The sequence below is a fragment of the Brienomyrus brachyistius genome, chromosome 2 (assembly GCF_023856365.1).
Source record: "Brienomyrus brachyistius isolate T26 chromosome 2, BBRACH_0.4, whole genome shotgun sequence".
Lineage (NCBI taxonomy): Eukaryota > Metazoa > Chordata > Actinopteri > Osteoglossiformes > Mormyridae > Brienomyrus > Brienomyrus brachyistius.
In genome coordinates, this window is record NC_064534.1 from 6,213,509 (window position 1) to 6,227,925 (window position 14,417).

General features: G+C 47.5%; 1 protein-coding gene across 7 annotated transcripts in view; it reads left to right on the forward strand.

Moving 5' to 3' along the window:
- The window catches only part of nipbla (NIPBL cohesin loading factor a), a 47,092-nt gene that overhangs the window by 17,515 nt on the left and 15,160 nt on the right, over positions 1-14,417 (forward strand). For 3 of the 7 annotated variants that reach the window (XM_048998233.1, XM_048998258.1, XM_048998240.1), the window contains exons 2-12: positions 3,885-4,032; positions 4,399-4,564; positions 5,869-5,969; positions 6,450-6,561; positions 6,786-6,937; positions 7,321-7,446; positions 8,107-8,264; positions 8,636-8,723; positions 9,027-9,572; positions 9,676-10,938; positions 14,088-14,267. In XM_048998233.1, coding sequence (XP_048854190.1) covers positions 3,969-4,032; positions 4,399-4,564; positions 5,869-5,969; positions 6,450-6,561; positions 6,786-6,937; positions 7,321-7,446; positions 8,107-8,264; positions 8,636-8,723; positions 9,027-9,572; positions 9,676-10,938; positions 14,088-14,267 — 2,956 coding nt within the window. In that variant the 5' untranslated portion in view covers positions 3,885-3,968. The remainder of the gene's footprint in view (positions 1-3,884; positions 4,033-4,398; positions 4,565-5,868; positions 5,970-6,449; positions 6,562-6,785; positions 6,938-7,320; positions 7,447-8,106; positions 8,265-8,635; positions 8,724-9,026; positions 9,573-9,675; positions 10,939-14,087; positions 14,268-14,417) is intronic. The other 4 variants (XM_048998250.1, XM_048998263.1, XM_048998270.1 and 1 more) reach the window with 4 other exon arrangements.

Below are 14,417 nucleotides of genomic sequence, written 5' to 3' on the forward strand. Positions count from 1 at the left end.
TGTGTGCAACAAAGTGCTTTTTTAGTGTTTGGGATACCGGCTGTAGCTATGACTACTGTTTTCATCAGCAAGTGTCAGATGCTCACCGATTAATAACCATTGTCTGGAAAGAGCTGGATGTAGCTTTAGCGTGGCTGGTGTTTGTTGTAAACAGCCCCTTAAGTAATTCCTGGAGGTGAGTGTATGTAGATGTCAGCTGTAACCGTTTGTCTGAGTGATGTACACTTTGGGGAAAACAATTTGTTCAGTCTCAGTCGTCTTACATTGGCTGCATGCATCTTTTCTGGGTGTAAGTTTTGTTTGCCTGTCCATTGATAATTGCCGACTGAAACGTGCTGTGCCGCACAGGATGGTGATTCACTTGCCATATGGCCTCTGTGGAGGGGAATGCTCTTCAAGGTTACCCATATATGTGTTTGTGAAGTTCAGGTGCAGACGTCCTTGGACCTGCTGAAAAGACGCTTTGTGTTTAACCCAATATGTAGCCTTGCAGATTCTGGGCTGTGGGAGTTGAGGCTGTTGCAGATGGTCCTTCCTGTCTACCTTTTGCATTTTTTCACACATACTGCAACCCAAATTCTGTCTTTGTCCGGGTTCAGCTGGGTCAGTCATTGTGTAAACAGCGGTCACTCATACTAATAAAATGAATGCATTAGAAGTGTTTACTGCAGCCCATCAGGAAAGAGGCCACTTGCTTTCCATGCATGTGAGTGTGTGATTAATTAGTGTTGACTGTACACATTAGTGAGAGACTAAGGGCCTGCTTCCATGGATCAGTTAGGCTGGAGATCTGCGGAAATGCAGTTACTGACGATATGATTCAGCGTATTTATATCAGGACTGGCTGATATCAGTATGGAAATATAGAATTTTGAAAAGTAAGGCTTGGTTTTCTGGATAACTCTTCACAATAACAGGCCATGTACGAGAGCTTCATAAATGTAATTGGACAGAAATGAAATACAGCTGCTTAATTTCCCACATGATTCTGCCCCATTAATTGTCTATGACTTAAATGAGATTTCAACCAGTTTGTTCACGCCCAGCTAAATTGTGTTACTTGTATGTACTCTTAACAGCACTACAATTGCCAATTATCTCAAGAGCATTTATTAAAGCCCAAACTAATATAAAGTAATTTTAATTGGTACTTTTGCTCACTGCAGATGACATTTCCCTCTGCTGAGTTCCTGTGAGCTACAGACAGAGAGCGTCACTTAGACATTGCTGTAAACTGAGGTTTTCACCGCAGAGCAGAAATTTCACAAAAAACCAGAAGGTGTTCAGCTGCCGCCTCAGAGCTCGTGTCTGAGCTGTCAGCAGGAGGACAGTTCTGACGCACTCTGGCTCTTATCACATGCATTACAGTGAAACTATTTGCCTGGGGGTGAACATTACTGTATTCTGTTGTGGTGGAACTTGGATAATTCATTCTGGAAGGGAAAACAAATCTGTACTGATGTTACTGGTAGCAGGTTCTGCTGGCCTGGAGAAAGTGTTATGAGCTGTTCCCCTGCTCTCTGCCTCCATGCTGCCACTTCTTGTACAGCAGCAGTTCCCAAACTTTCTTGGGAAGCCTCCTCTTTTGCAGATAAGATGATTTTCATCCCCCCCCCCCCAACATTACAGTAACTCTAAAACTGCTTCATATGAACATTTGCCATTTATTGGGCTGCCGCGATTACTCAACGTAGTCGATGACGTCAGCACAGAAAGTGTATTGACATCAATATTTAAAATCGATGCATTGTTTTTATTTTAATGAATTTTAATGTTTTTATTTTACTTTATGATTTCCAAAATGCTTCAATCCACTATAACAAATGTTTTCCTTTATCACTACATGATTATGGGAGTAGTTCAAATTATCACAAAAGAAAAGTGTGGTTTTATAATGTGCAAAGTGCGATGGCACACAGCGCTATTCATGAGCACCAGAAAAGGGAAAACCACTGTCGTGTTATTAAATTACCATTAGTAATGAGAGCTTTTTAATACCTTTTGTCTTTGTAGCTGCTAAATAGCCATAAAGTTGTAAGTATTATATATATGACTGCTGGATTAGAATCTCCATTGAAAAAGGCTAAAATCTGGACCTGTTCTATGTTAATTGACAGTGCCAGTGTGTGCATGCATGTTGGACTTGCTGGGACCAGTGTTACTGTAAACTGAAACGAAAATGGACAGTAAATAAAAGAAAATAATTTGTGAACTGAAATAACTTAAATCTGCAAGAAGTTTTATCACCACACCACCTTGTTTACCTTGTTTAACCACAGTATCTCCCTGTTCATCGCTCGTATGGCAAGTGGCATGCTCCGCTAACTTTGTTAAACGTGAGCAAATGTCAAATTTATAGAGATTACTTACCTTTGAGCATCACAGTACGCTTCTCATATTTTTTGGCATGCTACTAATCTGCTTATTGAATTGTGGGCAAAAATAACGTTCATGTAGTGCTGAATAGTGCGCACATCATCTAAAGCCCTGCGTTGCCATAGTTTGCTGTAGTCAAAATTAAATTAACTTAAATGTTAAAAAAGTTGATTTTCTGGAGCAAAATTAATTATAAGGATTAATTTAGATTAGATTAATTGATAAAATAGTTTAGTCTATAGAAAAATAGTCATTGGTGGCAGCCCTAAACTTTATCATTAAATAAAATATGAAAATCAAAATAATGTCTGACTTCCATATGATGCATCTTCATTCATATTAAATGGAAAAAACACCAGCACATAAAACTTGAATAAAGAAAACTTTAGAAAGTTCAAGTCTAGAAAGTACAAAACCTTGGTTTGTATTTGCATTTTCTGGACATGAACTTTCCACCTCTACTCAGTATCCTCTCTTCAAAAACATAAACAAGTATTGGAGTACTTAAGACCAAGTAGGTTGTGCTTATTTCTGTATTTCGTCTCAACGAAAGTGCATTTCAACGGCAGCAAACTTTTTACGCACGTTAAGAGAAAGAAACAACACTATATCTGTCAATTTAAGAAAAGCGCTTTGCCGTTTGTCATGTTTGTACCTGTTGCTGCTACTCTGTGGTTTGTACTGAGGCTTGTGTCCTTTTCATGTCTTATGTTTCTTCCTACCTAAAGCCAACTGTGCCAGACGAAATGGCAAAACAATTTGTAGACAGACTTCAGAGACAAAACTGCATGATTTCTACTTATCAGATGGGTGCATGGTTTATGTGCTTGAAGTCAGCTAGATCAACATTATGCAGTCATAAGCAATTATCGCACTGACTAAAGATACTACTACTGTATGAATCAGTTTCAAATTTGTTTCTGTTTAAAAAAAATTCGCCATATTTGTTGTTGAAATCGTCAACACATTTTGTCGTTATATTAATTTTTGTATTGTATTCTATTGTCTTATTTCCATCAGTGAAGAATCTTGAATAATTTTCTTCAATAGCTTTGGACAACAAAATTAACACTGGTTCAACCGTCAGGACGTGCCACACAGTTAGTGAACCTGTATTCCAGGAGTGGGGAACCTGTTCTTTTGGATGACTGTTGTGGTTGCAGGTGTTTGGGATGACCTCTGTCAGCCAGATATTGGTTGATTGAGGGACCATCCCAAACATTCGCATCCACACTGGCCCACCATGGAACAGGTTCCCCACCCCTGCTGTAGACTGCTTGCTTGTCTTGGGTAGTCATGATCTTGGGTAGTCATCTTTGTCTCTTGAGGTCTTATGTCCCATGAGGTCATCTGAAGCAGTTGGAAGTGTATTTAATTATCACAGTAATATTGCTTTGGGAAGAGATTTTTTTTTTTTGCTTGTACATGATACATGTATGTGTTTTCTGTGTGATGTGAGGAATATTAAAACGTAAACACAGGCTGATTCCCCCTTCTCTGTCTCGTAGTGTTAAGGAGATGTGAAGTTCGGTCAGACGGTGGCGACACTGAGCAACCTGTGCATCGACACAATCCCCGCCCCCACCTTCAGCATGAATGGGGATATGCCTCATGTTCCGATCACCACTCTCGCTGGGATTGCTAGCCTCACTGACTGTAAGTAGCACCTGCGTTACTCGTCCCGGCACAGGGAACGTGTCCTGCTATGCTGCTGCCAGACATGCATGCTCGAGTTTTTCCTCTCTTCGTCGTTTCACTGGCACTCCAGCAGTCTGTGCCTGATTCAGCTTCTTTTTTACCTTTTAATTTTGCTTTTCAATAGTGTAACTGCAGTGATTTAGAGCATCAGCTAAAGTTCCATTGTTGGATTTCTCAGTAGTTTAGTAGTTCGTCAGTAATTTAGTTTGATCCTTGCTATACACAGGCACACCCAAGTGTCCAGTATAACCAGTATGATTAAGGACGTAAATGTTGATGATATGATGCAAAGCATAATGAATCTGTCTCTCCCACCTTTTACAGTGTTGAACCAGCTGCCTTTGCCCTCTCCCCTTCCTGCCACCACCACTAAGAGCCTGCTGTACAATGGGAGGATCGCGGAGGACGTCACCTGCCTGCTGGGCTGCAGGGACGAGAACCTGGTGGCCCAGCTGGCCCAGAGCCTCAGCCAGGTCTCCACCGAGCACATGTGGGTATCCTCTCTAACGTTGGTCTCTGTTTAGGCCTGATCTGCCTCCCCATGTGTAAGCTTTCATTCCAGTCAACCTGCCCCTCTGGTGCATTATGGGTAATGCCATTGCTAGAGGTGCATTGATCCGATATTCGGTTCAGTTATCTGCACCGATCCATACCCATTAGATGGATTCGGTATCGGCCATATGTGACCGATCCATGTCCGACACTTGTTTAATTTTTGGCAGTCTGCAAAATGATAGGTCCTACGTCTTGTTAACTTGATTTGTACAATCGATCGCATGACAGCGCTTTACCATTTTCGATGTGTTTTTGCGCCATTCAAGCTGAATGTTATAGCTGCCACTCAGTCTATTTTGCCACTCATTGGGTATGAGCATAGTGATTTTTACTTGTGACATCATGTAAATACCCTGCAGTGGGAGAACTGTAATAACGGATAAGAGGGTGACGATCTGGAAATATTTTGTGCTTTTAACAGCAACTATTAGAATAGCAGTTTGCAATATTTGTAAAATCAAAGCTTTGAGAAGTGGAAATAGCATTTAGTAGAAAATCCGACTGACGTAAAGTTAAATATTCAACATTCGACATTCAAAATACAATTAACGATGGTTAAACAAAGTGCACGCAATATGACTATGAAAAAGCAATGTATGATTTGGGAGTTGCTGGCTTGGACTGTTTTGCGCACTCGCTACAGCTTGAGACGCAGGAGGAGCTGCGATCGCAGCGCAGTGTAAGTGAAGCTGTTGGCAGTGGGAGAAACACTGTGGGACATTTTAAGCATTCGCCACTTGCATATCTCCTCACTTGGAAGATATTCAAAGTGCAAAATGCCTCGAAAATGCTTAAAACAAGATGTACAAATGAGGCGGAACAGTACGTTATGTATGTTCCTTGTAGCCTAATTAAAGATTTTTTGGCATATTTTCTCATTTGTGTTTAAAAATATTAATATATAAAGTATAAATATTTACATGTTATATTAAAATATTTAGGTCTTGTATCGGAATCGGTTTCGCCAGTTGTGTATCGGAATTGGATCGGAACTGAAAAAATGTGGATCGGACCATCCCTGGTTATTGCTCTTCCCCATCCAGCTTGCGCTATTGGTTTTCTGGTACCTCTATTACAGCATTTGTGCTCCATCGCTCATTTTTTTGCCTATTCCAATATCCATATCCATCAGACAAAAAAGATACAACCTTTTTTTTTTTGTTCAACGTGATGGATTTTTTACGATCGATGAGTCTTTCAATGATATTTATTTAATTGTTCTGTATGTTTTCCGCACAGAGAACTGAAGGACAACTTGGGCAGCGATGACCCAGAGGGTGACGTCCCAGTGCTGCTGCAGATTGTGCTGTCCAGGCACCCCAACATCTTCAGAGAGAAAAGTAGGTATCTGAGCTTGAAGACCCTGCTGCGTACACACTGCCCACCCAAAGACCAGAGAGCCAGAGACTTGCCATCACCACTGGCTCCATCTGGCCTTTACTTGTTCAGTTGAGATGGCCACTATAGTTAAGATTCAGTTATACATTTTAAGAGTTTGTTTATAAAATCAATCTATGGCAAAATGGCCTTTTTTATGGACATTAACTATTTTTATGTAATTTTTTTGTCAAATTGTTTGTTTATTTTTTAAATGCAGAAATGTGGCGAAGTAACCCCTAATAAGCAGAAGTGTTTGATTTTTGATTCCTGTGATCGCAAGGTTGCCGGTTCAGATTCCTTGGCCTGCAGAGTGCTGTCATCACTGGGACCCTGATTAAAGCCGCTGACCAGAACACTCACATTCTCATTCTCAGCTGTATGGTATTTTGACCAGTAAATATCAAATACAATATTAATTGCACTGCTTCTGTCTCTCATAGGTATCATGCAACAGCCAATGATGCCGCAGTACAAAATCACCCAGAATTCCATGCATGGCAGCCCAGCGTCAACAAACTACCAGCAAGCTTCCATTTCACATAGTCCTTCCAGGTGCAGACCAAACCTCTGTTGCTGTCTGAAGCCTTTTGTTGATGCTGCTCGTCCTGTTCTGCGGCTCAGATCCCTCTCTGCAACAGGGGGCCTGGTTGATCACAACAGTTTTGTTTTAAAGCTGTGTCTCTGAGCTGTCAGCCATTTGTGGAAGACCGTGCGTCTAAGCCCGGTAGCACCGGTGTGACCGCGGTGCTCCGTCTCTGATCTCATTCCCCTGGCAGTCGCTTCGTCCCGCCGCAGACAAACTCCGGCAGCCGCTTCCTGCCGCAGCAGAACAGCCCGGTGCCCAGCCCCTACGCCCCCCAGAGCCCCGCAGGCTATGTGCCGTACCCGCACCCGCCTAGCTACACGCAGCACCAGCAAATCCAGCAAGGTGAGCGGCACCGCCTCCACCCCTCAGGCCCTGCCCGTTTCACACTTGATATTTTTGGATTTGGTTTGCAGTGCACACTTCTGCAGCCTCCAGGAAGCTCAGACCTTCTTTACAGTGACTGGTTTAATCCAGTTTGTACCCCCCCCCCCCCAACATAGATTTACTGTCTGCCTTCCACCTATGTGCTCTTGTTTTTTCCTGTGGGTTTAAATGTGTCTGGTTCTCAGCTGTCTAGCACATGCACACACACGCACTTGTGGACATGCACAGCCTGTGAGTACTCTGACCCTGTGTGTGTGTGTGTGTGTGTGTGTGTGTGTGTGTGTGTGTGTGTATCTCTCCCTCTCCCTCTCTCTCTCCCTTCTCCTCCCCTATGCTCATAGAGCTGCACGGCTCCCCTCTGGTCTCGGCCCCTGCTTACTCAGGAAGCCCCCAGCGGCCGGTTCAGCCGTGCCTTGGTGGGCAGCCTCACCCCTCCCCTCAGCAGAACCCTTCCACCCCGACGTTAGGTAGGGGGGGGGGCGGGCAGTGACAGCCATCTTGCGTGTCTCATTTGCAGCTGTTATGCAGCCCTGCGTCATAACCATCTATCCGCCCCATCAGCCATCCTCTGGGCTTCTAGGTGCTTAACAGTAATGAAAATGATGAGGCTTTGAAAGCCATATCGGGTGGGACTGCTCTGCAGTGTCAAGCACTGCTTGTTTTAACCTCCTGAGAAATGTCAAACAGCCGGGGGGAACTGAGGAGTCATTGATTGGCATCGTGTCAGTGTTCCTGCCCATGGTCAGCCCAGAAGGCTCTGAGGGACATGCAGCATTTCAGCAGACATCCTAAACCGTGCTTAATGAAGTTGGCAAAGGCCTCAACAGGAGGGTGATTATTACTGACCACCAGGGGGTGCTGCTTTTTTTCCCTGCCTCCTCTAATTCTTGCTCAGTTGTGTTGTCAGCTGCTCACTGAGTGGTACCTGTAAAGCCGAAGGACATCACCCCACCCTGCCCTTTGTTCACATCACACCTTTTATTATCGGCTCATTTTCCCTCCGCATCGGCCTGCCATCTTTCGAAGCGTTTCATCTGAATCCACATGGCCGTGTCTCTTGTGTCCTGGCTCTGCTGGGTCGAGCTCACGTTTCTGCTCGTTCTCCCTCTCCCACCATGCTCCTCCAGTGTCGGTTGCCAGTCCAATGGTGCCTGGGGGCCTGAGGAATATCCATGAGGCCAAGGCGCCTGGGCCAATGGCGAGCAGTGCCGCCAACCACCACACGGATCGCCACGGCTCCAGCGACGACTACATGAACATCGTCCACCGGGCGCTCGGCAGCGAGGTACCTTCACGTGTGCGTGGTTCGTGCGGCCGTTCTGGTACGATGGCGGAAAGAGCACAATAGCCACGTGACGCCACGTCTTTTGTGGAAGGAACACCAATAGTGTTGAGCTGCCTTTGAAAATGAGGAGACTCCCCCCAGGTTCAATAACGAGCCAAGTTGGGTGCATCACTAAAGCAGATTGAAGGGTTAAGGAGAGACCTGCTGTTCAGAAATGCTGGATAGGAAATAGGGGGCTGACCCAATGTTGTTAGAATGTAGTAAGTAAAGTAGAAAGTAACCCATCAAGGGAGACCCTGGCCTGTAGGTCTCTCCCTGTATAATGAGCGGTAGCTATGTGCTATCATGACCTTTTTTATCTCTGTCTCCAGGATGACCCTTCCATACGAAACGCCTGCTTCCCCTTGAGGTCCCCCCAGTCTGTGTGTTCCCCTGCAGGCAGTGATGGAACCCCCAAAGGTAGGTCCCAGCCAGGCTGTGCTCCCGTGAGCATCCGGGTGCTGCCCTGTGGTCTCTCTCGGTCCCAAGTCCGTCTCTCACGCTGGTAGGTAACGTTGCTAAGCCCTCCTTTGTTCCCCGACATCGACTTTTCTTTTGACGAATGAGGTTTCTCTTTTGTTTTTGTTTTTTTTGTTTGTTTGTTTGTTTTTTTTATTATTATTTTGCAACAAACGATAGCGAATGGATGGAGTGAAGATTATAAATGTCAGTAGGGGGGTGGGCTCGCGGCGTTAGGTTTTAAGTACGGCCCCTGTTTTCCAGCTGCGTCCCGCCCTCCGCTCATCCTGCAATCTCCGCCCCCCTACACCTCGCCCCACCACGGCCCCCCGGACCTCCTGGACTCCCCGGACCAGAAGAAAAAGCAGAAGAAACTGAAGATGAGCAGGGAGGAAAAGGAGCAGGCTGACAAGGCAGCCATGTACGACATCGTCAGCTCGCCCTCCAAGGATTCCAGCAAGCTGACTCTGCGTCTGTCCCGCGTTCGTTCGTCCGAGTTGGACCCGGCAGGTGAGCCGCTGTCGGCTGTGGAGCATGGCTCCGACCTGGAGGGCGACGTCACCCTCAACAACCTTCCGTGCGGAGCGGTGCAGCCCCTGCGGATGCCCCAGGAGTCCGGTGGGCCCCCGGCCCTGGCCCAGCAAGTGCCCGTGCTGCAGAACGTAGCGGCCCTCTCCTCCAAACAGCCGGTGCCCGGCGGCAGCACGCCCTACGATGAAGTAGAGATGGACGCACTGGCTGAGATCGAGAGGATAGAGCGCGAGTCGGCCAATGAGCGGGAACGCTGCTCCAAGGAAGTACAGGACAAAGGTACTGTTTGATTGCTTATAAGCTAGATCTAACTGTCAAATACTGAATATGCCTGGTACGAACTTTCAGCTGTTTGTTTAAATGGTCACTTTCTGCCTTGCAGATAAGCCACTGAAGAAGCGGAAGCAGGACTCGTTCCCACAGGAGCCTGGAGCTGGGGGCACGGCAGGGGCTACTGCAGCACCAGGTGGGGGCGGAGGGGGCAGTGCTGGGAACAAACCGGCCCCTCAGGAGGCCAGCTCAGCAGGGAATGGGGCCAGCCGGCCGGCTCTGCTGGTGAGCATCGACCTGCAGCAGGCAGGCCGCGCCGATGGCCAGCCAGACCCTCTGTGTGTCGCCGCTCCCATGCCGGCGCTCGAGGCCCAGCGGTGGCCGGAGGAGCCGCGGGAAGGGCCCGCCGATGGCGCCGGGGCGGCCCGACTCGGCACGGAACACAGTGGTGCCAGGCAGAGGCCGGATGGGCAAACCGATCGGAGGCCTGAGGTCATAAAGCAGCGGGTGGAGCCGCCACGACACAAGGCCTCAGATGGTAGGCCGGACGGCGCCAAGCACAAACACGACTACCGGCGAGACTCCGCAGGCAAGCCCCTTCCTGGGGAAAAACGACCGGAGACTTCCAAGCATCGGCGCGACGGCACGGCGGACGCAGCAAAATCTCGCTCAGAACCAAGGACCCCGGATGCTCGGCAAAGGCATCGGCCAGACGGGCGGCCATCTTCGTCCTCAGAGGCTCACTGGCGGGAGGGTCATGAGGGCCACAAGGGTAACGGGAGCCGGGACTCCACCAGGATTCCGCGTCCTGAAACGCCCAAATCCGGGAGCAGGGGAGAGCATGACTCCAGACACGGGAAAGACCGGGATCGAGATCGGAAGTCAAGGACCGATGCTGGCAACACAGTCAGGGAGCGCCGCTCTCCAGAAGACCGCCCTCGGCCCGATAGAGGTGCAGTCGACCATGGTGGGCGTTCGCGAGGCGACCGGCCCGGCTTCAAGCCTCTCAGTGGGGATGGGAGCAGGAGCTGCCCAGACAGTCAGGGCAGGTCTGGGGAGTTCCCCTCCTATCTGCTCGGGGGGAAGTCTGAGGCACTGAGGAACTTTGTCATCCCCAAGATCAAGCGGGACAAGGAGGCTGCCGTGCCAGCTGGCGCCAGTGGGCTCCCCGAGGGCTGGATTCAGCCGCAGGTGAGGCTGGAGCGTATGGACCTGATGGAGATGGAGGAGCTCCACAAAGTACCCAAGCCTGTTGTGGTGCTGCAGAAGCTTACCTTGGACGAGGTGCAGAGGTTCCTCCGGGAGAAGGAGGACCGTAATGCACGGAGCTCCAAGTCCTCCAAGAACAAGCTGTCCTCAGGGAAAACAGGGAAAGGTAAGACAGGCCCGGTCCAGCGATGCTGTTCGGCGTCTCTGCCACCGGGGCCAGACGCACATGCTTCCATTTACAGTGTTTGGTCTCTCGGCATTGTGTGTGGGTGAGACGGTGGGTTCAGCCCCACACGGTGCCTCTAAACATCTAACATCTCTGTGCTGTGGGATGAGTGGCCGGCTTTTATTACATGCTGCAAAAAAAATCCAGCAAAACGTGCGTCCATCACACTTGTAATGGAAAGCTGAATGGCTTTGTGTATAAGCTTATTATGGGATTGGGGAATCTAACCGGGAACCGTAACAACCGGTGCTGAAGTACAACATGTATTAATTCACCTTCAAAATGCACTAAAGACTGAATAAATAAAAATTATCTTGCATGATTATATGTGTGTGTTGGCAATTCTCAGTCCTCAGTCTGTCTCTGAACGATGATATGATTTCTCTTCATCTAATTAAATGACACAAAATGGGTTTTGAAGGAGGAAACGATGTAAAGGATCCTCCTTATTTCCCACTTGGATATGCGTCCCCACGTTCCCCATTCATTATCACCACCATTGCATGTATGTAGATGTTTTTCTCTGTCACTACTTGGTCATTTCTGTAGACATGTGTTTCTTCTGAACCATATCCCATTTCCCTAATGAGAGATGTTATAATTGGTGCCTGTCATTTGTCTATCATTGTCTGGTTGTTTGATTGTCCATCTATGGCAAGTGAGGCTACCTCTAGCTGGTGCGTAGTTCGAAATCCCTAGAAAAGGCCGCTCTTGCAGCGAATGCTCTATCCAGCAAGCCATTGCAAAGCAAGGGGTGAAAACCCAAATGTTCTGTGTCTGAATGGCACTCTCCATGCAGTCACACGTATGCTTCAGCGAGATTTTGTTCTGATGGACATTTGCCTTGTTTCAAGGAGCCGTTTGTGTATTTGAGCTGCTAATGATGAGGCGGGGCAGCTAGAGAGGCAGGCAGAGTACTGAGAAGAGCAGACCATGGCTTCGGCCTGTGTAACCATTAAGGACCTGGCTTTGTGACGGAGCCCCTGTTTGGACTCTGGGATGAAAAGCTCTGAGATCCAAAGGTGAATAGCTTCAGTCGTTAGTGCTGCGCCGACGGTGGTCAGGCTGAGTAACTGCAGTCAGCTGTGCTCGCTGTCGCACGATGCCTGTGACTCCAGCTGCCCCTCTCATCATCATGACGGGAAACCTGACTGCTCTTGTCTCCAGAAGCGCTATGTGTCTGTGTGTGGGTGCTCTGCTCTGGGGGGGAGGGGGGGGGGTTCTGAATAGTTATCGACTTGTTAAGATCATCGTGCTGTTATTGCTGCTGCTGCTGTGTTGTCAGTCTACCAGAAAAAGGTGATGTCCTGATCCAGGGACCCCCAATTCTGGTCATGGGAGACCTCCAGTTTGTGACGCACATTGCAGATTTCCCTGCTTAGCTGCATCTGCTAAACCTGGCAATTGGTTGGTGAGCTGAACAAGGTGTGTTTGAGCACGGATATCTGCAATCTGTCTTGCAGACTGGCCCTCCAGCACCGGAATTGGGAACCCTGCTCTATTCAGTAGTATGCCCAGTTTTGCCTTGTAGCAGACTAATTGGTTTATCCAGCAAGGTCAAAGGTCAGTGCCACGCAGGTTTTCCTCAGTTGGCCATGTCTTACTTTGGCATGTTTCTTAATCACACCGGCGCCTGACTACTTCTCAGCTCCGGTTACGCAATCCGTTAGCTTATGACGCAGTGAGGTCGTGCCCCCTCCCCCATTAAGATGTGGAGCCCTTCTGCCAGATTGCCGAGTGCCGATGCACAGCAGCAGTGACATGGCGTGCTGATCAAACGTGCCGCTTAGCGCACAGTCTGTAGCATACGGGGAACACTGGATGCTAAGTCTCGGAAGCATGCTGCAGAGTGGACAGCATAAAGGGATTGCTTTGGGTGTACAGTACGGGAATAAAGCGAGGAATTAATTTGCTCCAGGCTGAATGGCTCTTAGCAGGACCCTTCTTGGCACTTGTAATTTCCAGGTTTCCTGTTGCAGTACATTTCCTTAAACGCCGTGAATGTGTTACGTTTGCTGCACATGTGACTACCTCTGCATAGTCCTAATTAACAATCAGAGATCGCATTAACATGGAAAAGTATTAAACCCCAAAAAAACTGAAATTGATAAAGACTGCTATCGCCACTTCAGTTTTCTCAGCTTTAGATGTGCTTTTTTTGAAGTACATGTTGTGATTTTTGAAGTACATCGTTCTCAGATGACTGAGGAAGGAGGGTGAAGGCAAAGGCCGGTGAAATTTGTTGAACTGGATGCTCCTTGTGTTCACCGGCGCTGGGATTTGCAGATTGCCAGAAGAATTTAAACTGGCATTTTCTTAATCCCATGACATACTGCGAAGGGAGGCTTTTATCCAGTGTCATCCTTTCATAATCGTTTATTCCAATTATTTTTTTTAAGCTGAAGATTAAAAGGAAGACCTGGGCCAGTTTGACATTAATTTTTCTAATAAACGTGAACTGTGGTGGACAGAAGGGTAATTTACCCTTGAATTATTAGTTAACCCATCAGTTAATGGTTGTATGTGGAAACTGTTTCCTTTTGTAGGATACCATGGGTGTGTGAAGGGCAGACTCAAAATGAATGGCCTATATTTAAAGTGTTATATTAAGAATTAACCTAAAAAGTTACTAGAGCAGTAGTAGGGGAATTTTCTATATTTTTTATGACATTATGAAGCGCTCAGGTAATGAAGTCAGTCATTTAATATAATGACTGTTTACTCATTCAGCATAAGGGGTTAATCGTTTTGAGGGTGAATTTGTAACCTTTGTCCACTGCATTCACCCCCCAAATACACTGGATTTTTGCTTCTGATAAATACTTAAGATTATGGCTCTCCTGAGGTGTCCGTAGTAAGTTAATTTATCAAAGTCAGATATTTTGATGGGTCAATTTCTGGATGCTAGTGCAAGCTCTGATTGACTGGGACCACATTCGTGAACCAGTGTTGCATTCTTTTTTTTCTTTTCTTTCCTAATTGTAGCGGCCAGTTGCACATGATACCAGTGGTCTGTAGCCTCACTGTTGCTGGGTTCCCCGCTCGGCCAAATCAGTCAGAAGGTTTATGACCCACAATCCTCCTCACAGGTGGGATGGACCAGTCCGTGTTGAAGGAACTTCCCCCTGAGCTGCTGGCAGAGATAGAGTCCACCATGCCACTGTGCGAGCGGGTCAAGATGAGCAAGCGGAAACGCAGCACGGCGAAGTACGCGGAGGTCAGCTCTGAGGAGGACGACGACCGCGAAGACATCGAGGCCGGAGGTGACTGTGAGTCCCACGCCGCGCTGGAGCTCACCTCGCCGCTCAGACTTCACTGCTCGGGGGGGGGGGATCCTCATTCTGCCGCGATCCCGGGGCTGTACACATACTCACAGTGCTCCGATTGGATCCCGGTGCACACTGGCTCACCTCCTTAAC